Below are 21705 nucleotides of genomic sequence, written 5' to 3' on the forward strand. Positions count from 1 at the left end.
GGCGAGCCCTGAGCTGCCAGCCTAAGTGAGGGGCCTCCTCCCAGGCATCCCCTGGCCCTTCTGATGTGCTTAATGCAGAGGGAACTGCTGGTTGTATTCCCTGTGGGCATAACCTGCCTTTTGTTCTGCACCTGAAGGGCCCTGTCTGACCCTATCTGTAGAAAACACCACTAATCTCTATAGATGAGTGCAAACATAGCAAGGGTTAACAGGGAAGCACAGCTGATAGAAGACTCCAACTACAAGGGGAAAAAAACCCACTCTCATACATGAATTCATACATTTGTAACCCAAACATCCCTGAAAAAGCAGAACAGGACAAGGTAACCTATTCACATTTCCCCCACACCCCAGAGGAGGCACTTCAGGGAAGTGGGATGCACTGGCAATGTGTCAAACAGCCCCTTACTGGCTGATGGCACAGTGAGGAAGGTGTCCACTGGTATGGATTCCATGTATTTAGAATTACTGATTTGCTGACTACTTCTGTGCAGAGCAAGTCATGAACACAGTGCCAGGCAAGATTCTGTGTATGTCTCTTCAAAACCAAACAGGTCAGGAGAGAAGGAGTAGTAAAAAGCTGGGAGGAGGGGATCCAGAGAGGAAAAAAAAACGTGTGGATTGATCCAGGCTGGGACTGTCCAGCATAGCCTGTGTGTTCCAACTGCTAGTGATGGGGAGCTTCATAAATAGGGTTAACTTCACAAAAATGTGGAGAGGGAGCAAGAACACTGAAGGCTGTTAAACTTACTAGTTAAAATATACACTTGGCATGCAAGAGGACATGAGGATACGTGAGTGAGCAATCTTGTCTAGTCTGCTCTGCAGCTCCTGGGAATCTGGATCCCCAAAACTCAAAGGAGCTTGTTCTGAAATTGGCAGGGAAGCACCAGCACATTTTCCTACAATTTTTCCACAGAGACAACACAGAAGTCATATTTCAACTGAACAAACTGAGCTTAATAGATGCAAAAATTTCTCTCTCTGCTATGAAGTCTGCATGTAACCAGGGGCAATTACCTAGGCTAAGGTATCTGGAAGCACTCAGATATCCACCTTTCAGAACATTTTCTCAAGGGAGATAACAGATATCTACCTTTCAGAACATTTTCTCAAGGGAGATAATAAGTCATACTTTACCACAGGGATCCATAGGAGAAGTGATTCTCTGGTGACCTCCTGATAATATATCTCAACCCAGCCCCACTTCTCAGACGTTTCTGTGAGGGTTTGCTTGCTTAGCTGTATTCATCAGACACAGCTGATGTGATTAATAAATGTTAACTGATTATTTAATGGGGTGACCAGAAGGGAATTGCTTGAGGTGGTAAAGGAGTTGTTGCAGGTGGGACTTGTTGCAAAGATTTTCCCTGCCACCGATGTTACTTATTTGGTGCTTTCTGCCTTACAAAAATGAAGGAAAATGATAATGTAAGTAATCTAATATTAATCTAGTCTGCTCTGCTTTTGCAGACAGGAATGAGAGGTAGCAAGAGCTTTAAACTTTCCCTAGTTATAACAGGAGGGAGGTTGCAGCACCTGGTATTTTGAAAGAAAGGTCAAATGCCGACCTGAGAAGAAAGCAACAGAAATCGAATAATGAAGTAGTAAGTCCAATTCAGTGAAAAAGTTGACAATGGGGAATGCTGCTAAGGTGTCAGCCAGGCAGCCAGGAATTCTCAATAATAGCCCTAGAGCTTGCTTTCAGGCAATTCTCTCCTTTTTCCAGTGTTTCTGTAAAAGCATTGGCTAAACGGAGAATAACACGGGTTGCCTTTAGTCTGCAAAATGAGTGGTGACAGTTTCACTTTGTAGTAGTATAATGGAGAGCTGCTATTTGCCTGCCAAGTACTGTGTTTCAAAAAAAAAAAAAAAAAAAGAGAGAAAGAAAGAAGAAAATAACCCTATCATAAATAAAAGTATGAAAGTACAACTGAAAGTGCCAGGATGAATACATTTTTTTAACTGGAATGATGTGATCTACTTTCTCTGCCATATTTTTCCTTGTTCCGTATCTTTTCATAAGATCACCTACTAGAGACTAAATATAAGCCAGTCACCCAGCTGAAGCAGCCGGTGAGAGGAGGTGACACCCTGCAGGCTGCTCCGATCTGGCTGCTCCAGTGTTTTGCTGGCAACTGGCAGACAGATGGCTGCACACAGGCTTGGACAAGGCTTGCTGATGAAGCCGGTGCTCCAAAGCATCTGTTGTGTTGACCTCTGCACTGGAAGCAGGGCCAAACTGAACAAACTTACTGTACCTTGAGGAAGTTTGCTGTCAGACAGCTGGAATCTCACAAAATAAGAGCAGAGCTCTTTTAGAGAAGGGGTCCCCTGTGCAGCACCTGGCACACACTTCCTTACCCATGGAGGATGGAGAGGAAGAATATGCTGGAGACTGAATTATCTGGATACTGATGGAGCAAAGAGGTGTAAGGGAAGGAGATAAGCTGCTGTACTTTGGAGAGGAGTAAGTGAGAGAAAGCAAGCAGGCGGGTTGGGATGGAGTACAGCCAGATGGTGAGTCCCAGCCACCTGCGAAGTCTGTCTCCATCTAATAGTCAGGCTGGTGTGCAGAGCAGCTGGAAATATTTGGATGCTGCTTGTGTGCATGGCAATGGTTATCAGGAAGCTTCAGATTAAGACAGGCAAGACAGAGGGGTAGCTAAATTAGAAAAGAAGATGGGAAGCTAAATCATCTTGATCTTGTTTACAAAGTGGTGACCTTGGGTCCCCCCTTGGCATAAAATTCATGTAAGAGAAATTGCAAGCAGTTGAGTTGGACTGAGCAAAGCATTAAGTTTGGAGCGAGCTCTGGGCATCTTCTCAATCATGTCTGTGTGTAGAAGCTTGGCAGGAGTGAGAGGCAGCGTGTGGGAGAGGTCTGGCTCACTGATAATAACAAAAAGAAACAGAAGTGAAAGATGTCCCCAGGGAAAAGAGTAACTTAGCCCAGTTACTTAGGTCTTCTTGTCTAACCCCCAAAAAAGCAATAATAAATACTTAAAATTAGTGACATGAACAGATCCTGCTGACACTGTGGGCATTTATTGAACTGTAGCCTTGAAGTCATCAAGGGAAAAAGGACATGAAGCCAAGCTGGCAGAAAAGTAGGACTCAGCATTAACAGAGCAGCCCAGTAAGGGGTCTGATTCTTATTTGAGGGGCTGGGCAGTAGCTATGTGTTGACATAGCCCAGACGGCCTCACTTTTCTTCATTCAGGTCCAGCTTGGTGCCAAATGGGCCAAAACTGTTGCTTGGGTCAGATAGGACTCTGACAGTATTGTGCTGCTGGAGTGGATGAAACCAGCCCAAGCAGATGTGGATATTAGGGGGAAATGCCAGATATTTGTTAGCTGGTTTGGGGTGGGTTTTTTTCATGTATGGAGTTCTGAAAGGGACAGTGAGTGAGTTTGAAATGCTGTCTGATGTTAAATGCAGGTAAATGAACATGTCCCAGGGAGGCTGATACTGAATGGGAGCCAGCAGCTGCTCTCTCCTGCATCCCCAAATGGAGCAGATGCTTTCGAGGCAGAGATGTGAAACAAAATGATAGATGTTACTCTTGCTTGCCTCCAGAAAGGAGCATGCAATTAAAATGTAAGCATGAATGAAGCAGAATTTTCTTTCACTGGCAACAGTGTGCATGGAAAGAGTGAGAGCAAAGCAGAAGGCATGGATTGCTGTCTGCAGAGACATCCCCATTTGTGTTGGCAGTGTGCAGAGGAGAGAGCTAGTAAGGTATTATCCACAGCCAAGTTCTTGGACCTGATACACAAACATGAGTACGACCTGAGGAGCTGATACAATCTGATATGCAAACATGTTGATTTTTTTCCAGCAAGCCGTAAGAATACAGTTCAAGGCTTTTCAATTGCTAGAGGGCTGGTTAGGGAGCTCATGGCATCACTGACCTAAATCTTTAATAAATCTTAGCAGATTGAGAAACTGCAAATACTGAAAACTGAGAGTGCTGGGCCAATATGCAGAAAAGGGCAATTTTGATAACCAGTGCAGATCTGATGTGTTTATAATGAAAGCTGCTTTCCAAAGGAAAATGCTGTTTTCATTCAAGTTGAAATGTTTTAAAAGGCACTAGTCTTAACAAAGCATGCTGTAAGCAAAACAGAAGTGAAATACCAGACTGATTTTGACACTCTCGGTATAGCACATTTTGAGCTTTGTTTAAAAACTTTTCAAAACATGTTTATGTTAAATAAAATGTAATTTTAAATGGGAATCACACATTTTCCATTTTCTTGGAAAATTTTGATGTCGTCTTGTGCTGATTTTGTTCTGCTTGAGGACAGGAGAGGAGAAAAAAAAACTAAAGAAATTGGATTTGCTGTGAATGGAAAACTCAAGTTCTTTGTGAATCTGTATAGATCACTGCAGACTCATTCCCAGAGTGGTCAACATGGAGCTGCCCACATGTGGAAATTCAAGGTGTCACTGTAATCAGTAGTAGCCAGTGAAAATGGCTCAATGGGAGCAGATATTCCCAAATGACCTTTTCCCATTAATAGTACTCCCAGCTTGGCAGGTAACTGTGGGTACATAGATGTGGTAAAGTTTTGTAAGCATCACCCTGCACACATTAATAGCAGGATTTTGGTTCTTCATCCATTGACCTAAAGATCTCAGAAAGTAAGAACTCGTTATTGAACAAGTTTCTGATGGGAGTCAGTGTCTCGGTGTCTTCATGGCTGATCTGGAGATAAATAAAACATCATTTGCTAATAACCACGGCAGATGGAACAAGGATTGCCTGTCATCGCTATTTCCCGCTTCACCAAGCACGCAACGTGATCTGCCTTGCCTGATGAACTGGCCCCAAGCAGGCAAAGTGCACTGTAACAAAAAAATTCATCCAAAATCATGCCAGTGGAATGCCAGGAGACACCTCAGCCCTAGCACCTCCTTGGGAAAGGTGTTGGAGGCGACAAGCAATCCAGTCCAATTTCCCACTGAGATGCAGTGGGAGGAAGAAAAGGGTCAGTGGGAAGCAGTGAGTAACTGCAGGTCAGGGACTTCACTTCCTTGTGCAGCCAGGGCAACAGACAGGAGAGACAATCTGCCACCTGTGGTCTGAAAATTATTAATAGCAAAGAAAAGGAAGAAAACCTGCTGGAAAACAATCCTTTCATGGACAGTGGATTTTCAGATGATTTGGCAATAGCGTGCAAATACTCCCACAGACAGAAAAATACCTGAAAAGTCTCTTTGTTGCAGCAGAGGAGTAGAACCATCTGGAAGCAAAACCCAGGTTACACAACCATCAGGCACAATATTAAGGCTGAGGCTGATTATTCACTTGAACAAATACTGATGAGTTGGAAAACTCTGATGTTTTCAAGCCAAATGACTTTGTGGCACATACATTTTAGTGAAGCACAAATCATTAGCCTGATTACAGGCATACCAGTGTAAATGTTGTGTCCCCTGATGTCTGGCCATTACTGTGTCTGGTGCTATGTCCTCTGTAAACCATTCTGCAGCATTTCTGTGTCATTAAAAACTTTGCAAAAGGAGCCTGCATGGTGCATTTATGATGTCACTTTAGAGCCACAGCCTTTCCCCAGCATGACCAGTGATGGTATCCAGTGTGAACACCCATGTGAACAACAGTCAAACCCCAGCACTTCTTTCACGTGGATTTGGACAGGCAGCTGCAGGATCATTCCTGTTTCTCCCTGCTCAGTCCATAATGTTTTAACTTGTGCATTTCCAGAACAGCACCACATTTTTCTGGATGCCAGGTGAGGCCAAATGCCTGGGTGGTGAGCAGGGAGCACCTGTGCACCCTCATATGGTCTGCCCTCCCCTGCTTGACATGGCTCTGGGTTATACTCCTAGGCTGGGTGTGTCCCACAGGGCAAACACTGTCTTACAGGTGGTGCTGCCCTTCACAGATATTGCTGGTGAATCAATCATGGAAGAAAAAATATAAATGTGGAGCAAGGATTAAAGGTTTGAAGCATTTTTTTTCCTATTTCTGGCATCTGTTGGTTCCTTCACAATCTTGTCATTGTTTGGGAAAATGTCTGCTATAAATACACTTAGATCAGATGCTCTGAGATCAGCATCTAGTGTAAGACATGAGAATAAAAATCTGTTTTATGTTAGAAAGAGAGTTTCTTTTAGTTCTTGCAGGTTAGTGATTCATCCAACATTTCAGATGTGAGGAGCAGCCCACTATTGACATGTCCAGTGGCACTTGCTAGGTAGAGACCTCCTAGCTACCAGACCTTTGCAGTCACTAAAGTGAAGACAGGTTGATGCTGAGATGGATTGAGTGACTTGTCTGTGTCCCCTAACTGTTTAGTTACCCGTGTTCAGCGTCTTCCTGACAGCACCAGCCTTCCACAGTTTAAAAACCTCTAGGTAGCAGTGCAAATATTGTAGAAATGGCTCTGCACATCATGACCTGGTAGCTTTCTACCACTGCATGCCATAGGTAGGATAGTCAACATTGTACAAATGTTTTTACACTAGGATATAGTAGAAATTCTACATATATACTAACTCTGCTCCTGCTGAACTGTTCTTTTGAAAGAACTATGTGGGATGAAGGACTACAGTCCATCTGCATCAGTCAGTGTCAGATGGGACATGAACAGATTTTAACAGATTTTCAGAGAGCAGAATTCAACCCTGCAAAGACTTTGTTCTGGTCCTAAAGTAGGACATCAAGCTGGGACTTAGGGTATTTCTAACAACTTCCTTAGCATGAGAGACAAACACAGCAGAAATAGGTTCTGGGGTTTGTTCCCCATGTCCTTGCTCAGACACCCCTCCAATGAGATGTGCCTTCGGCCTCTGGGACCTTGGCCTTGGGGGGCAGGGTCTCTGCACACACTGGAACCCACCATGTCTCAGTATTTGTGGTGAAAGCAAACAAGACCCTGGCTCCATTTGATAGGTCAGAAAAGGAGTGGTAAAATTGCACTGGCTCTGTTGAAGCATAAGGAAAAACAATGGTCATTACTAGTTTGCATTTGTTCTTTCATGAAGAGATGACAGTTTGCCCCAAAAGGCTGCATTTGGCCATTCTGTGCATCTGTGAGGAGCTCCAGCTGTTGTTTCCTCTATCACTGTTGTAGTCAACCGAGACAATACCACACTCAAATAAGGGCAAAGTCTGTAAATAAGAGCTGTTTAAATGCCAACAAATAACAAATATGTTGACTCGGGAGGCTGATTGATTACAAATTATTTATATTTTGTAGCTGCACTTTTCAGCACTACCAGACTCACTGACAGTACCATCCCACATCTAATTGTAAGCAACTGGAATCATTTAACCATTTAATGGTATTTTGATTGTGTCTCACAAAGCATCCTGCAATGTATCAGCTTGCCTTCCAAATATCTCATTCCTGCTTCTCCTCTGATCACTGGGAATAGCCACATATGGACAAAGCTTTTCTGAGCAAGTTACAATGTGTCTGATGGAAATTAGAGAGAAATCCACACCTGGAAACTTCTCCAGAGTCTGAATTTTTAACTCCTATGAGCTGGTAGGGGTTTATCGCCCTTGTTTTATTTAGATTGACTCAGCACCAGGTTTTTTGGTTTCTATTTCTCAGTCTGTTGCAGCAGGCTGTTAGGATTCAGCTCACAGAGGCTTGTAACAGGAGAGCTGTCAGCTGTGCTTGATCTCAGAAGGAAAGGATCAAAAAAGTCAGGGCAATACTGAGGAAGAGGGTCTGCTGAGGGAAGGAAAGTGATACATGAATTATAACGGGACTTCAGCACTATTAAAATGGGTGAGATATGGCCCCCTCCTTCCTCACAGCTCCAGCAAGTTCACCTGAGGCCATCAGATAAAGGTCCCGGGGGCTACCAGACCCTGTACCCCAAGGGCTCAAATCATATTTTCAAGGCAGAAGAAAAATAATTACCTGTCAACCTGATAGGCAATTACGAGACTGACCAGAGTGGTGAAGGAGACCTTTTTTGGTCTCAGGGAAAGAAAACAAATGCAGTGTATTACCAGGTCTGTCATGCCAGAGCATCAGCTGAAGGTGAGCAGCTGACTCCCAGGATTAGCACCCTTCCTCGGTGGGGAGAGAAATCCTTACACAATGTGGAATGAGACAAATGAAGTTTTCATTGCAGGAGAAGAGTAGGAAACACTGCTGACAGCCAGCTCGATGGACTGATGAAACAGCAGTCCCAGGAAGACTGTTCAAAGGCTCTTTTGGTTATCTAATGAAGAGTGGTTGAGTTTTGACCCCTCGGCTTCAGCGCCGGAGGTTTTCTGTGAGCGTTTGAGGTCTTGCTCCTATCCCTGAGCTCATTGACTACTCAGAGAATTTTTTTAATCGTATTTCCCTAGATTTTTAATGGTTTTCTTTCCTGCTGCGTGGAAGGCCACTCAACTGACAGAACAAATTCATCGTAACGGTGAAGCCAGGATGGGGACCAAGCCCAGGAGCGCACTGCAAGCTCTGGAAACAGGAGGGGACCCCAGCCAGCTTGGGCAAACCATATCCCTCGGCACTGCCTGGTGAACAGTGCTCCAGCATTTACCAGTTCCTATGGAACTTTTTACAACAGCAGGTTAAAGAAATCAATTTTATTTAGAGAGGAAGGGCTTGTCTTAAAACTGTTGAGCAAGTTCTTTTAGACCACAGTGGATAACTGCAGTGGCAGGGGCTCCCGTTACCCTCATTAGCAAAGATTTGCCTTTGCAAAATGCAGGCTTGCTCCCTTTTCTCCAGAGGTTACTGCCAGCAGGATGGCTTCTTCCCACTCCCTCCCTCCCGGGCCCCAGCTGGGGACCTGCCCTCCCACATCCGACACCAGCAGCAGCCAGGCCACAAACACAGCCATGGTGTGGGAAAAGCAACGCCAGAGAAACACGTTTTCAGCTCCACTTTGCAATTTAAATTCAGGAGAAGCACCCGGGCAGGAAGCCCCCAGCTGCTGCTCTGTGCATGGCTGCAGGTCCCTGGCCCAGGTCACCAGCAGCGATACTGCTGCAGTCCTCCATGGAGGCATGGGACTGACACTTCATGGCACCGTGCCTATGGCATGGTAAAAACATCCTGTCTGAGGCTGCAGCGAGTTTCTTCCACTGGCCCAGCACCAGCAGTGCTTCAGCCTATGGGTTAGAGCACGTAGAAGTCATTGTTGTTTGACAGGTCACTGTAATGGCAGAGGGCAAGAGCGGGGGCCTGTGCCGGTGGGGGCTCGGCTCGACCCCTGCCCTGAAGGCCCTGTGCCGGGGGCCTGCCCGAGCCCGGGTTGCAGAGATGACTGTCCCACCTGGGCTCAGCCACGGCCTGGTGCTTGTGCTTGAGTCTGCTGCTGCCATTGCAGTAGGTCCCACAACACCGGCACGTCAGGAAGCGCTTGGCTCGGTGTTTGGCCTTTGACTCGGAGGCCGAGGCCGTCCCGCCGTGAGTGAGAGTCACAGGTGTGGCACCCCGTGGGTCGGGCTGCCCTTTCAAGCGGCTCCTTCTCCTCTGGACGGGGTCCAGGCTGATGTCCGACTGGGAGGAGCAGCTCTCATTCCAGCCAGTGCTGGCGCTCAGGCTGCGCAGGGGCAGCGCGAGCCGCAATGCCTTCCAGAACTGGGAGCCGGAGCGCTTGGACTTCTCCCCCTTCCAGGTGACGAAGGAGACAGATTCCTTCAGCTGGAGGATGCTGGGGTGGGTGCACTGCAGCGGCCTGTACTCCACCACGATGAGCTTGGTGGCTATGGCATTCTGGCACATGATGCCCAGCTTGAACTCCAGGAGGCTGATGCTCTTCTCTGTCAAGTAATCGGGACTCAGGACCACGATCATCCTGCGGCTCCTCTGGATGAAGTCAAACACGGCTTCAGTGGTATCTAAGAGGACAAGGGCAAAGGAATTGGGATGCACAAGGAGAAGGGAGCGGGGAGAGAAAAACTAAGGAAGCTGCTTGGTGGCATACCTGCACAGATCCCTCTTCCCACAGAGGGAAACGTGGCACAAGCCCTGTAACTTTTGACTTGCCCACACTCCTGTTGGCAGCATTTTTGCTGTGCAGTGGGTTTTTGAGATGGCTGAGGCAGTAAATGAGAAGCCAGGATATGCCATGACTGTACTCTGACTTCTGCCCTGCACAGCATCAGTCCTGCCCAGGGAAGTGGAGGCGTTTGATAAAGGGTGGCTCTTATTTGGGAACCACCTGCACACAGCTTGAGCAGCCCTTTGCATCAGGGGATCAAAGCAATCATCTCATCCTGCCACAGATCGAACTGCAGGGGCTGACCCACCTCCCCCTGTCATGCTCTCTCATCTTTCAAGTAGAAACCTCCAAATTTAGAAAGCAAAAATGTCAGCCTTAAACCCCTCCACCAGCTGCCCATGGCATCAGGGGGGTTGGAAATACCGTCCTTCAAAGCATTTCTTGGGATTAATTGCAGGTTGTAAAGCTCAGCAAGAAGCTTAGCTGGAATGGTGCCAGGCAAGAGCAGCATCTCTTTTATTACAAATTTTGAAAAGCAGCAAACCTGAAGGATGTCCTTGGACTTCTACCTGTGGTTCAGGATGCAGAAAGCATATTGAAGGTGTTGTGGCTAAAGGGTGAGCAGTGGAAAGGATGGGAATTATAGGGCTGTGGCAGAGACCAAATTAACAAAAGCTGAGTAATAAAACCGTAAAAACTTTTAAAAACACATACACTTACTAAGTGCTGGTGCCTGAGATGAGAGGGGACCCAAGGACAAGTTGGTGTTCAAGCAGGACAAGGATCATTAGAGTAAGAGCTCTTGCACATTCAGAGTGAAAAATCTACCTCTAGGAATGTCTTTCAAAGAGCTCTTCTGCTTCCCTTCCATTTCACACTGCTAAAGCTTCATTCCTCAGGCTGAAGACTCTCCTCTCTCCCTGACAGTGGAAAACTGGTCTTTTATATGAATAAAAATACTGCCCCTTCCCTGCAATGGCAATGCCTCTTATTCTGCCAAGCACTTGGCTGTCTCTTATCTCACAGCACAAGGTGCACTGGATGCACCTTATTTTAATATTGTACAGAGCAATACTTTTCAAAGAAGTATGACCAGCTGTAAAACTCATTGTCACTAGATTATTTGGAGACCAAGATAGGAAAAATGATCATACAGTAATATCCTAATGGAGAAAGTACAGCACTGTTAACAAAATACTGGAATTAAAATCAAATTATTTTGAGAGGTTTTTTCTTGTATATGAAGTTGGGGGGGATTTTTACCCCAACACACACAGGAAAACACTGGTTCATTGAAACCAAAAGTAGATGATAGTCAGTTCTGTCAGGATTGTCACCACCATCACATGTTTTTATCACCCTATTTCAAAGGCATAAAAAATTGGCAGCAATCTCCAATTTACTAAGTCTATACCTCATTCAAACTTCTCTACAACTGATTGAAATCTATTTTGAAAACAGCCAGGCTTCAACAGTTTGTGAAAGAAAAAGCTCTTTTGCTGGTTTGAAAGGTCATTCTTTTTGAAACTGGAATCACAAAACCACAGCAAAATGTAAGCAGGAGCTGCCCCTGGGAGGTCATCTATTCTACCTGCCTGCTCAAAAAGCCCAGGTTCAATTAACATGAATGACTCTGATGTTACTGAAATGAAATGTTTTGATTGAGGTGACAGTGCTGGTTTTCTTTTATCAATTTTGAATTTAAAATACTTTTTGAGACTTTTTTGAGACTTTTTTTTTTTTTTTTTTGGCGGGGAAAACGCTCAAATTTCCAAAGATATATTTGATTTCTGAGAATGGGATGCATTTAGACTTGGCTGACCAGGATACCTAGGGATGTTCAGTTTGCAATGTTTACCCAGCTCATGAGCAGACATTTCACAGTGTGCAGGTAGGATCTTCCCTCCCAGTGAAACAGCACTGGATGGGACAGGCAGCAGTAACACTGCAGGGACCTGGGGGTTCAACACTCTTGGTTATCTGCTTTATACTAAAAAACTTTCCATCTTTACTAAATGCTTGCAGAAGACACTACGTATTTCTACTGGTTTACTTGTGTCTCCCCAATGCACCCCAAAGATGTAACAGAGATTGTAAGGATTATGGTCACAGATCCCATACCCACAGACCTCAAGTCCATAGATTGTCACAGGTATTCATTTTGCTAGTGGTCTGGAAGTGCTGGGCTCTCTCTCAACTTACCTGCTGGCAGGCAAACATGGGAAATGGGCAAGAAGGTGACTTGGATGAGAAAATATGAAGCCAACTAAACCTAGAAGGTGATGGGCAAAGTAGCCCGAGTGAGTTTGATTACTGTGGTTTGGGCAGATTTCTAAGATTCTGATTTGATCTTTAAAGCAAAGAGATTATGCTTCCTTCCCATCTTTCTGTCTTGTGATTGCCAAGTGAGCACGCTTCAGATCAGAGACTTTCTCTGTGTGTGTGTCCACTGCTGTGAGACATCTGAATGCTGTATGTCACCGTGTTTCTGCTTGGATGGCTCTGGTGCTCAGGTGCTTCTGCAGGCACTGCATGAAGCAGCCAGGAAAATGTCCCATTCCGAGGAGGAGCCCCAAATGGTCTTGACGCCTGGACTACACACAATCATCTTTCTTTAACAGCATTTCACAGGTGTAATGGGAAGATGGTACTTATGAGAAATGCACAGGGACTGAAATGCAAAAATGAAAATGTTTTATTGAAAAGCAAAATAAAATAATACTGACACTTCACAGACCAAATCACACAAAGGCAAAAACATACAGAAAAGGGAAAACTCTGGAACAGCTGTACGACATCAAACAGCACGAGGAAGGAAGATATTTTTTCCAATTTGTGCCACACTGTTGCCCCATGAAATAACAATGACAAACTTTTCATAAGCTGCATATTAATAAATGTTAGGTTAGAGCACAGAAACTCAAACGAATCAACTGATTCAGACAGATGCTGTGACAGAATCCCACAATGGACACCGCTTGTGGCATAGAATGAAATGACAGGCGTTCTGAGGTGCTTGCAGATCTGCTTTACAGTTGGGACTGGGCTTTACCCCTGGCCTGACAGATCCCAGCAAAGCCAGTGGTAAAACTCACAGGTGAGTGGAACCTGCTCCAGGACTATTCCTTCCACACTGCTCCCTCTGACCTCTCAGGCCCCTTCCAAACCATCACACCTTTCGCCTTGTGGGTGCTCTGCCGATGTCTCTCAGTAATCCTGTTCTGGGGTTGCAATGACACCAAAGGCTACTGCAGTGTATGCCTGAGAAAGTCCAGGTCTATTAATTATTTGGAAAACTCTTTTAATAAAAGCAGAAAAAATACACGAGGTGGATTTACCTTCCTAAAATGATCAGATTTACTAAAACATCAGCAGAAATTTGTGGGGTATGCCCAGACACTGCCCTGGAGGGACGTCTGCTGAGATAAGGAGATTGCCTAAACCTCCCAGCAGAACTCCCCTGGAAAGGGAGCTACTCTTAGTTATGGTGAGAAGACAAACCCAGAATCCTCTGGGAGACCCTGTGCAGATCCTTTGTAACCCACTGGCCCTTACCCCCTGATACCCACCCCTGTATCCCTATAAAGCTAGCTCCCTGCCCCTGCGAGGGCAGAGTGAGCTCGTCCCTGGCTCCCCTTCGCCGAACTAATAAAGCTGCCTCGTGTGGAACAGCTACACGGGCCTCTCGTCTCTCTCCCTGGTCTGGCCTGGGGGCTGCCCTGCAGAGCTGAGCTGAAATCACGAGCTGACAATCACTGAAGAGCTGACAGCCTCTGCAGGGGCCCTCCTAGCTATCAGCTAAGGGAACACACCGGGCCCCGGGAAGGCGATTCCTTTTGGGACCATCTCTCCGGACCGGTCACAGCTTCCTCGGTCAGAGCTACTGACCCCTCACCAGCTGTCGTAGAAGTTCTCTTGGTAACTGAGCCAAAAGTGAGACGTGATGTAGTGAGATCTGGGATGTCAATTCAATTTATGAGTATTTTGGAGTCAATTTTTTAAAAATCATGTGGCAATCTAACACAGCTCCACTTTGGCCTCAGGGCCTTCCCTCTGCCTGCAGATCTGGCAGCTGATTACAGAGATGCTTAAAACACAAACAAAAAGGTGAAGCTGGGCAAAATGACACGGTTGCAATGGGTTCACAAAGCTGAGCATGGGTTCGGGTGCTACCTCTTATAAATGAAGTTTTCTGGAGCGTGGGAAGCAGCTCTGTCCCTCCAAAGACAACCACAGTAGAAAAGCTCGTAACAAAACTTTTAAGCACCTCTGAGCAGATGAGGAGCTCCACTGCCTCCAGTGAAGCTGACTGCAATTTTACCTGCTTAAATCAAAGCTTACATGGGGTGGGGAGGATGAAGAGGACAGTAAGAAAGAAGCCCTATCTGTTCCATGTTTGCACAGTGTCCTGGTTCTGGCCAGGACAGGGTTAGTTTTTGCAGTGTCCAGGACACCGAAGTTACTCTACACCACCTCACATTTGCGGGGGGGGGTGGGGGGAAGGGAGTCTCTTTTAGGGAGAAAGGGTCCCTTCTGGGCCAGCACAGCATGGCAGAGGGAGCAGCCAGGTATTGTCTATTGCTGGGGTTTTTTCCATGTGAATCATTTACTTCCTGTACCCTCTGTCATCGGTATTGTTGCTGTTACTGTTCATTTTCTTATCTCATTGCTGTTTCCAGTAAATTTTTCTTTTCTCACAGCAGGATCTTTACCTTTTGAGCCTCCAATTCTCCTCTCCTGCCCTCTGCAGGGGGAGGGAGATGGCGAAAATGAGGGGCACATGGATTCATGGGGAGCACTGAATTGTGCAGTACCATTCCTAAACACAACATACAGCACCCAACCAAGGGCAGGGGGGGCTGTAGCTCCCTGCAGCCCTGGAATAACATTATTAATCATAAAATGCTAAGGGCAAAAGGTTTCCCTGACACCAGGATTCAGTACCACACCTTTAAGGCAGAGCTTTTTACTGGGACGCCTGCAAAGCTCCCAGCTCAGCTGGGTGAATAGTGCATAGACTCCAAATTGTAGTGCTTTTATAGTGCCATTATGAATGCTTATGCTTCACCCACTGGACACCAACAGAGCAACTGCATGAGTCAAAGGTGACTCAGGAGCAACCACCATCAATAAAAATAAGCATGCACTTGGTGTGTGTAATACTGAACTCCACAATTAAGTGGGCAGGTCCTTGCACTGGGAACTACAGGGGTATGGAGACACCCCCCGAGCATGTAGTTTTATTTGAAAACATTGTGAACCATAGCACATGTCAATGCCAGTCAAAAGCACTTACTGTGCTTTGGTTTGTCCTACAAGGGAAAGGAAACTCCCCTCCTCAGCATGAACTGTGTGATGGGGGTTAACTCACCACGCCCTCTCCTGCTGAAGCAAGGACAGCTACACAGCTGGTTTTTGTGTTTCCATTTTGTGTGAATGTTGCAAAGGCTGAGATACACCCTCTGTTCTGCAGCTCTAGGCTGGAAACGAGATGGGGGGGAGACTTGCTTTGTAAAGCCAAAGATAGTTTAAACCTAAGCCCTGAATTAGAAATGCCAACGTTGTTCACAACCAGGCAGAGAGGACAGAGTCTTCATAAAATTATAGAACAATTTGGGTTGGGAAGAACCTTTAAAGGGCAACCCCCCCTGCAATAAGCAGGGACATATTCAACTGGATCAGGTTGCTCACAGCTTTGTCCAACCTTGCCTTGACTGTTTCCAGGGATGGAGCATCCACCACCTCTCTGAGCAACTTGTGCCAGTCTTCTGCCACCCTCATTGTAAAGGAAGACATAGTCTGAATCTACCCTCTTTTAGTTTAAAACCATTACTCCTTGTCCCATTGCAAAAGGCCCTACTAAAAAGTCGGTCCCCACTTTTCTTATAAGCCTCTCTTAAGTATCGAAAGGCCACAATAAGGTCCCCCAGGAGCCTTCTCCAGGGAGAACATCCCCAGTTTTCTCAGCCTGTCCTCATAGTCTTGCCTACATGGACAGAACTAGTAGTTTTTAGTAAGTTCAAATGAGTCTGTAGGGTGTTCTGGTGAGTTGGACTTATATCCATTGTCATCCCAAAGACCTTGGAAGCACCTTGCATGATGCTTTCCCCCAGCCAGTGGCAGAGACAGTAGGCAGGTTCAGTAGTACATTGGGGTTCCTTGTAGTGCTTGTGAAGTCCCTGAGTTTACAAAGAAACATCTCTCAGACATGCTCAATGGCCTGTACTCATGAGAGATTTCCCTGGATTACAAGCAGCCCTGAAGGATCTGGAGTACTTGTGAGACTGCAGAGTCCCAGAGACTGACCACTTGTTAACAGAAGTGCTAGAATACAAATAGCACCCAGTAGAGTTGTGGGGGTTTTTTAATGCTTCTCTAACAGCCATTTCCCATTGCCAAACTACCTGGATGCATCTGCTTCAAAGGAAATGTAGGGAGCAAAGATGAGGAGCCTCAAGAGTCTACGCTCCCTGCAGTGCAGCAGAAGTCTGTGATCCCACAAGTGATTGGGACTGCAGACCTGGGACATGCAGGAAATGCTCTACACTGGAGACACCTTGCAAACTGGTCCTCAGCCTCTGCAGCAGGGACTGAGGACCAGAAAGGAGTGAAATCACTCAGGAGAGGAAAGAAGCTCTGTCCTGGATGCTCATGAAGGTCCCATAGGAACTGGATCTAGCAGTACTGGCCATGCTATCACAAGGTACTGGATGCATCGCACCTGGATAGCAAACTTAGACCTTAAGCCCAGGGCTTGTGTGGTTGATAACAAGGACATACATTTGCAGAGAGGAGGTGTTCGCATCTTTGGTCTCCCTACTGACAGAGCAATATCAAAGCTGCAGGGAAAACATGACTATCCTCTGAAATGCTCGGGACATGGTCCTTCACGGAAAAAACCCTCCTCCCCACCCCTGGCCTAACTTGTGGATTTTTGGGGTGTGTTTTGGTTTGTTTTCTGATTGTGTCAAACATTTTTCAGGGATATGCATCAACCCATCAAGGCTTAAACTCCGGCTAATTTTTTTCACTGGCATTTCCACCTGCAGCTGCTTCCAGAACCTGCCCTTTGGGAACTTGGATTTCTCGCCTTTCCATTTAATGACATTCAAGGCCGCCTTGGCCTGCTTCAGCTCCTTCACTTTGCTCTTCTTGATGGCTTTGTACTGCACTAGAATGACTTTGATGTTGCCCTTGGAGGCCATATTCTCTAGGCCAGCCTTGAGCTCCAGCAGGGCCTGTGTCCCCTGCAACACGTAGTTGGGGCTCAGGACAACAAGCAGACGTCGGCTTTTCTGGATGAAGCTCAGGGTTTCGTCTGTGACAACTGGGAGAAAGAAATATTGAGGTGGTTAGTGATGTCCAAGAACATCTGAGCTGCTGCTGTGACACCAGGTGCCTCTTGAAGGGGACAATAAAATCCCTTGGAGGCCCTCTCTAGACTACACTGGTGCTTCCCAACCCTGCAAGTGACTCTAGGTGGGACCTCCTAGATCAGGGCTGGTTCCCACCACCCCATACAGTGACATCTTCTCCATCAGCTCCAGACTACCTGTCGATGCATTTCCTCCTTCCCATGCTAACAGAGATAACCAAGAGAGCTACACCTAAAAGTCACTGTACTACACACCAGTGACACCACCCTGTACAATGAGCATGCCTTGTGGCCAAGAGGGCTGCTAATCTCAGGCTCAGATTTAGCTTCCTTCTAGTGAGAGGGGAAAAAGAGGCTCTCTGGAGCAAAGCAGGGAAATTGCCAGCTGAACAACACATGAACTCAAGGGAAAGAGTCACCCTGAAGAGGCTTCAGGAAGCCTCAATGTCTATGCTTACATCTTCCTCTGGCAGATGTCCAAAATGACTCTGGATACTCCCTTCACTCCTCTTGCCACAGTTTCCCCACACAAAATAAGTATCTACATCATCCCCGAGTGTCCTCATGTGATAATTTGCTTTGGTAATGCTACCATCCTAACTCCTGTTACTCATCAGTCTGTTCCTGCTGCTTTCATCTATGAAAGCAGATTAGAGCATTTTTAGAACTGACTCTGAGGACTTTTAGTGAAGTGTCCCAAAAATGACACCCTTTGAGCTGGAGACACATCATGGTAATTGTGGCTCCTCTTTAATTTTCCAACACCAGCAGGTAGACTGTCCTTGGCCACCTTCCTGCAATTAATGTGAAAATCCCTTTTAAGTGTGAATCCCGGCACTTGTACTCTCTGTTGCAGGATTGCCCACACTTCCCCTGATAAGGGAACACTCTTGACTGGTCAGAAATTACGATGGAGAGTAAAATAACGCTGACAGACAACTTCATTTAGCTGTCAAGCACATTTGATTCGTTTCTGTCAGCTAACTTGCAGGATAATCCATCTCCCACTGTTTCTTCATCAAGGGCAACATAACTCTCTACCCATGACTCAGATGCACACTCTGGAGGCATGACACTAGCTGCCAAAAGCTATTGCCTGGCCCGCCGTGTTTTCCTGAGAAGGAGATTAGTCAAATCCTGGCTAAGAAGCGCCGGGGAAGCCCCAGCAGCATCGCAGACGGCAGCGCAGTGACAAACCACTCCGGCAGCGCTCCGCAGGGCTGGCACCGGCTTGAGGCTGGCAGGGACTGAGGGGGGCACAGAGGGGAATGTTTGGGGGTAAGGGTGAAGGACAGAGAGTCCAGGAGAGCTGTGCTGGGAGGAAAATGACACCCTCCAAAATGAACAGGGCATGACACAGCAGAGGGAACAGGAGGGAGACGGACATCTGGTGAAAATGGCTCAGAGCAAACCTGCTCTGAGCCTGACGCTGGCATGAAGCAAATTGAGCCTGGAGGGTGCCCTGCCATGTCATTCAGGCTCTCTTCGAGAAGGAACAGCACCAGGATTGCAGCTGTCTCACTGAGACATATATATTTATTTACCCTCAAACTTCAAGGTGCTCCTAGATCCCGGCAACAATCTGGGAGACAAAAATAACAGAACCCAGACTGATTCTGCTCCCTTCGTCAGGCAGCGGGCTGAGTACCCAGCTGTCCCTCCTGTTCCTACTCAAAAGGGACCTCAATGGACTTTCTCAGCACAGCTGTTGTCACCAGTGGGGTCCTGAGCCAAAGCCCATGACTTCAAAGTGGGGTGGTCTGCACTGGCAGAAATTCAGACTTTGAACTTTTAATAGGCATCAGGATCATACAGCCAACTCAGCCTGATTTTCAACTGAAAATCAAGAGTGTTGCCTAGATTTGTGCCCTTGCTGGGGAACTTGTGTGAAGGTATGTGTATCTGGAGAGTTTCACAAACTTCTATTCTTGGTGATTCCCTACCTCCCTGCAGCAGACACTATGTCCAGAACCTTGTATGATTTATCTCAAAACAGTGAAAAAGACTTGATCTTACTGAAGAGATGAGTCTCACTACCTGCAACATAGTACTTTTAATAATAGTAGCTAATTGTATGCCATATTAGACACAAACTCCCTAATTAACGAGGATGAATGGGATGCACATTATCTTCTCACTGATTTTGGCACCTTCCACTCCTTCCTGAGGCAGACACTCCTGGTTTTTACAAACATTCACCATTACCCTCTGTGAGCTACCAGTCTGATCCAGTATAACACTTCTCCTGCCTCTTCTCTTCTAGCTTTGACTTTATCCCATTTTTTTAAGGCAGCTCAGAGGGCTTGCATGAAGGTCAGTTGTCCGGTTCCCCATGCTGACATTCCTGGACATCACTCCTGGAAAGAGCAACTGAAACAACCAACCACCACCATAATTTGCCCACAGCAGCCTTTTTCATGGCCTGGAGCATCCGCAACACTGTCATGCGAAGCCAAAACATTAGAAGACACCAAAAAGAGTACATTAACAGTGATGGGGAAAAAAATCCAAGAAATCATCTGGATAGGCTTGTTGCAATCAATGATCAATAACTCAAAGAACAATAAAGAGAGGAGGTGCATGGAGCACAGCCCCTGTGAGATACTCACTTCCCCCAGGGAGGCTGTCTCTGTCGAAGATACACAGCTTGTACCCAAACTCGTTCTCCAGGACTCCCCGCAGTGTCAGCAGCACAAATTCCTCCTCCTCCGCGTTGCGCGCGTAGGACACGTACACATCGTACTCCTTCCCGTCTGGGCAGCGGGAGCACAGGGAGACACAAACAGCAGAAGGGACACCTGTGACACTGCCCGTGCCGCACCTCTGACTTGCAAGAGAAGCAGCTAGGAAGGCTCACTTGGAGCCCAGGCACTGCAGGTGAAGGCATGTAGATTTCCACAGACCAACCCGTTCTGTCCAGGCATCTTTTGTCTTTTGACGTCTTTGACTTTGCTCCCTCTAGTTGCTGTTTATCCACATGAGCAGTCCCACCAGACAGAGACTTGCACCTTGCCTACACCCTCTGAGAGCTGCCGCACCCCCGTGGCAGGTTCACACCACAAGCTGCAAGGGCTCAAACACCCTCCTCCTCCTCCAGAGGAGGAAATCTCACCTCAGAGTCCCTAGCAATGAACTCCCAGTAACACAGGGAAGCTGTGGAAGAACTGAGGACAGAACGGTGATTTCCACATCCACCCTTTTGGATGCCTTCCCAAATTTTAAAGCAGATCACTCTGGATCAGATCATGAATCCTTACATAGAGTCACCAGGGAAACCCGGGACATACTGAAACCTGATGACTTATGCTGACAATCTTGCTTGGGTGACACAGCTAGATCAGCAGGGCAGTGCTCTGGGAACCTGCCATGTCTATGCTCCAGGTCTGCAGTGAATAGAGAGGATTTCTTCCTCCTTTCCCCTGAGCCAAAAGCCTGACTCCTCTTGCTCTAAAATGACCCACACAACTGCATGTAGGTAGAGAAATGGAAGGTCAAAACGTCATTATGCTGTGAAGAGGGTTAAAAATAGCTTACAGGAAAAATCCTATGTGAAAACAAAGGGCCTGGCCTGCAGCAGGATGAATAAATGAAAGCTCTTTAAATCCTTACCTAGAATGGTTTCATCTGTCCCAAAATGAGCCCGATAGAAGAGGACCATTTCAAGCCAATACACGTGATAGATGACTATGAGCACCACAACGAGCAGGATGGTTGCCCCCAGACCACAGGCCAGCTCCACGGTGTACTTGGGTGCTACAACTGAGGACAAAAATAAACAGGGGGTCAGGTTTAAAGAACAGGTTGGGCCTTCAGCTAGGCAGGAACAAACTTGTGTCACACACAGCCAAACACCACAGAGGAACAGCCAGGTGCCAAGGTGACCCTTCAGAGTAAGGGTATCAGCAGTATCAGCAAACTCTTGGGGCAACACAACAGTCAGCGTATGAATGTGAGACTCCCAAGCTGAGAGCAAAATGAATCTGTTTATTGCAGAGTTAAGACAGTACTTATAGACTCAGTGTGAGAATCTCTGCTCAGCCCTTCGCACACAACCCCGTTGCAGGCCTGTAATAAATCCGTCGGCCTGACAGTTTGTTCGTTTCCTCAAGGTCTGCAGGCTTCAAAGAAAACGGGACGCCTTTCCTGTTCTCAGATAGTGTGTAATCTACTTTCTTCCCTGCTTCCCAGGAATTTTATGCAGTGTCAGGCTTGTTTCTTTCTCACACACAACTGCTCTGACTTCTAAGAGATCCAGGTAAAGCATCTGCATCAAAATAAAGGCAATGGTTACCATGCTCCCTCCCTATCAAACAGACACAGGTCTTGTGGCTTGTCCCAGACTGACACCCAGGATATAATTAGCCATGGCCTGACTGTTTTCTAC

General features: G+C 46.5%; 1 protein-coding gene across 2 annotated transcripts in view; it reads right to left on the minus strand.

Annotated features, from left to right (window-relative positions):
• Window positions 1-9117: 9117 nt before the first annotated feature.
• Window positions 9118-21705, minus strand: part of IL1RAP (interleukin 1 receptor accessory protein) — a gene marked incomplete at its 3' end in the record, with an annotated part of 49462 nt that continues 36874 nt past the window's right edge. The window contains exons 9-11 of one of the 2 annotated variants that reach the window (XM_082288440.1): window positions 20931-21080; window positions 19931-20074; window positions 9118-9842 (exon numbers count right to left, since the gene is read on the minus strand). In XM_082288440.1, the coding sequence (XP_082144566.1) occupies window positions 9118-9842; window positions 19931-20074; window positions 20931-21080 (1019 nt within the window). Of the gene's footprint in view, window positions 9843-15368; window positions 17274-19930; window positions 20075-20930; window positions 21081-21705 lie in introns of those variants that run through there. The other variant, XM_082288441.1, reaches the window with a different exon arrangement.

This window comes from Coloeus monedula (assembly GCF_965178545.1).
Source record: "Coloeus monedula genome assembly, chromosome: 10".
Lineage (NCBI taxonomy): Eukaryota > Metazoa > Chordata > Aves > Passeriformes > Corvidae > Coloeus > Coloeus monedula.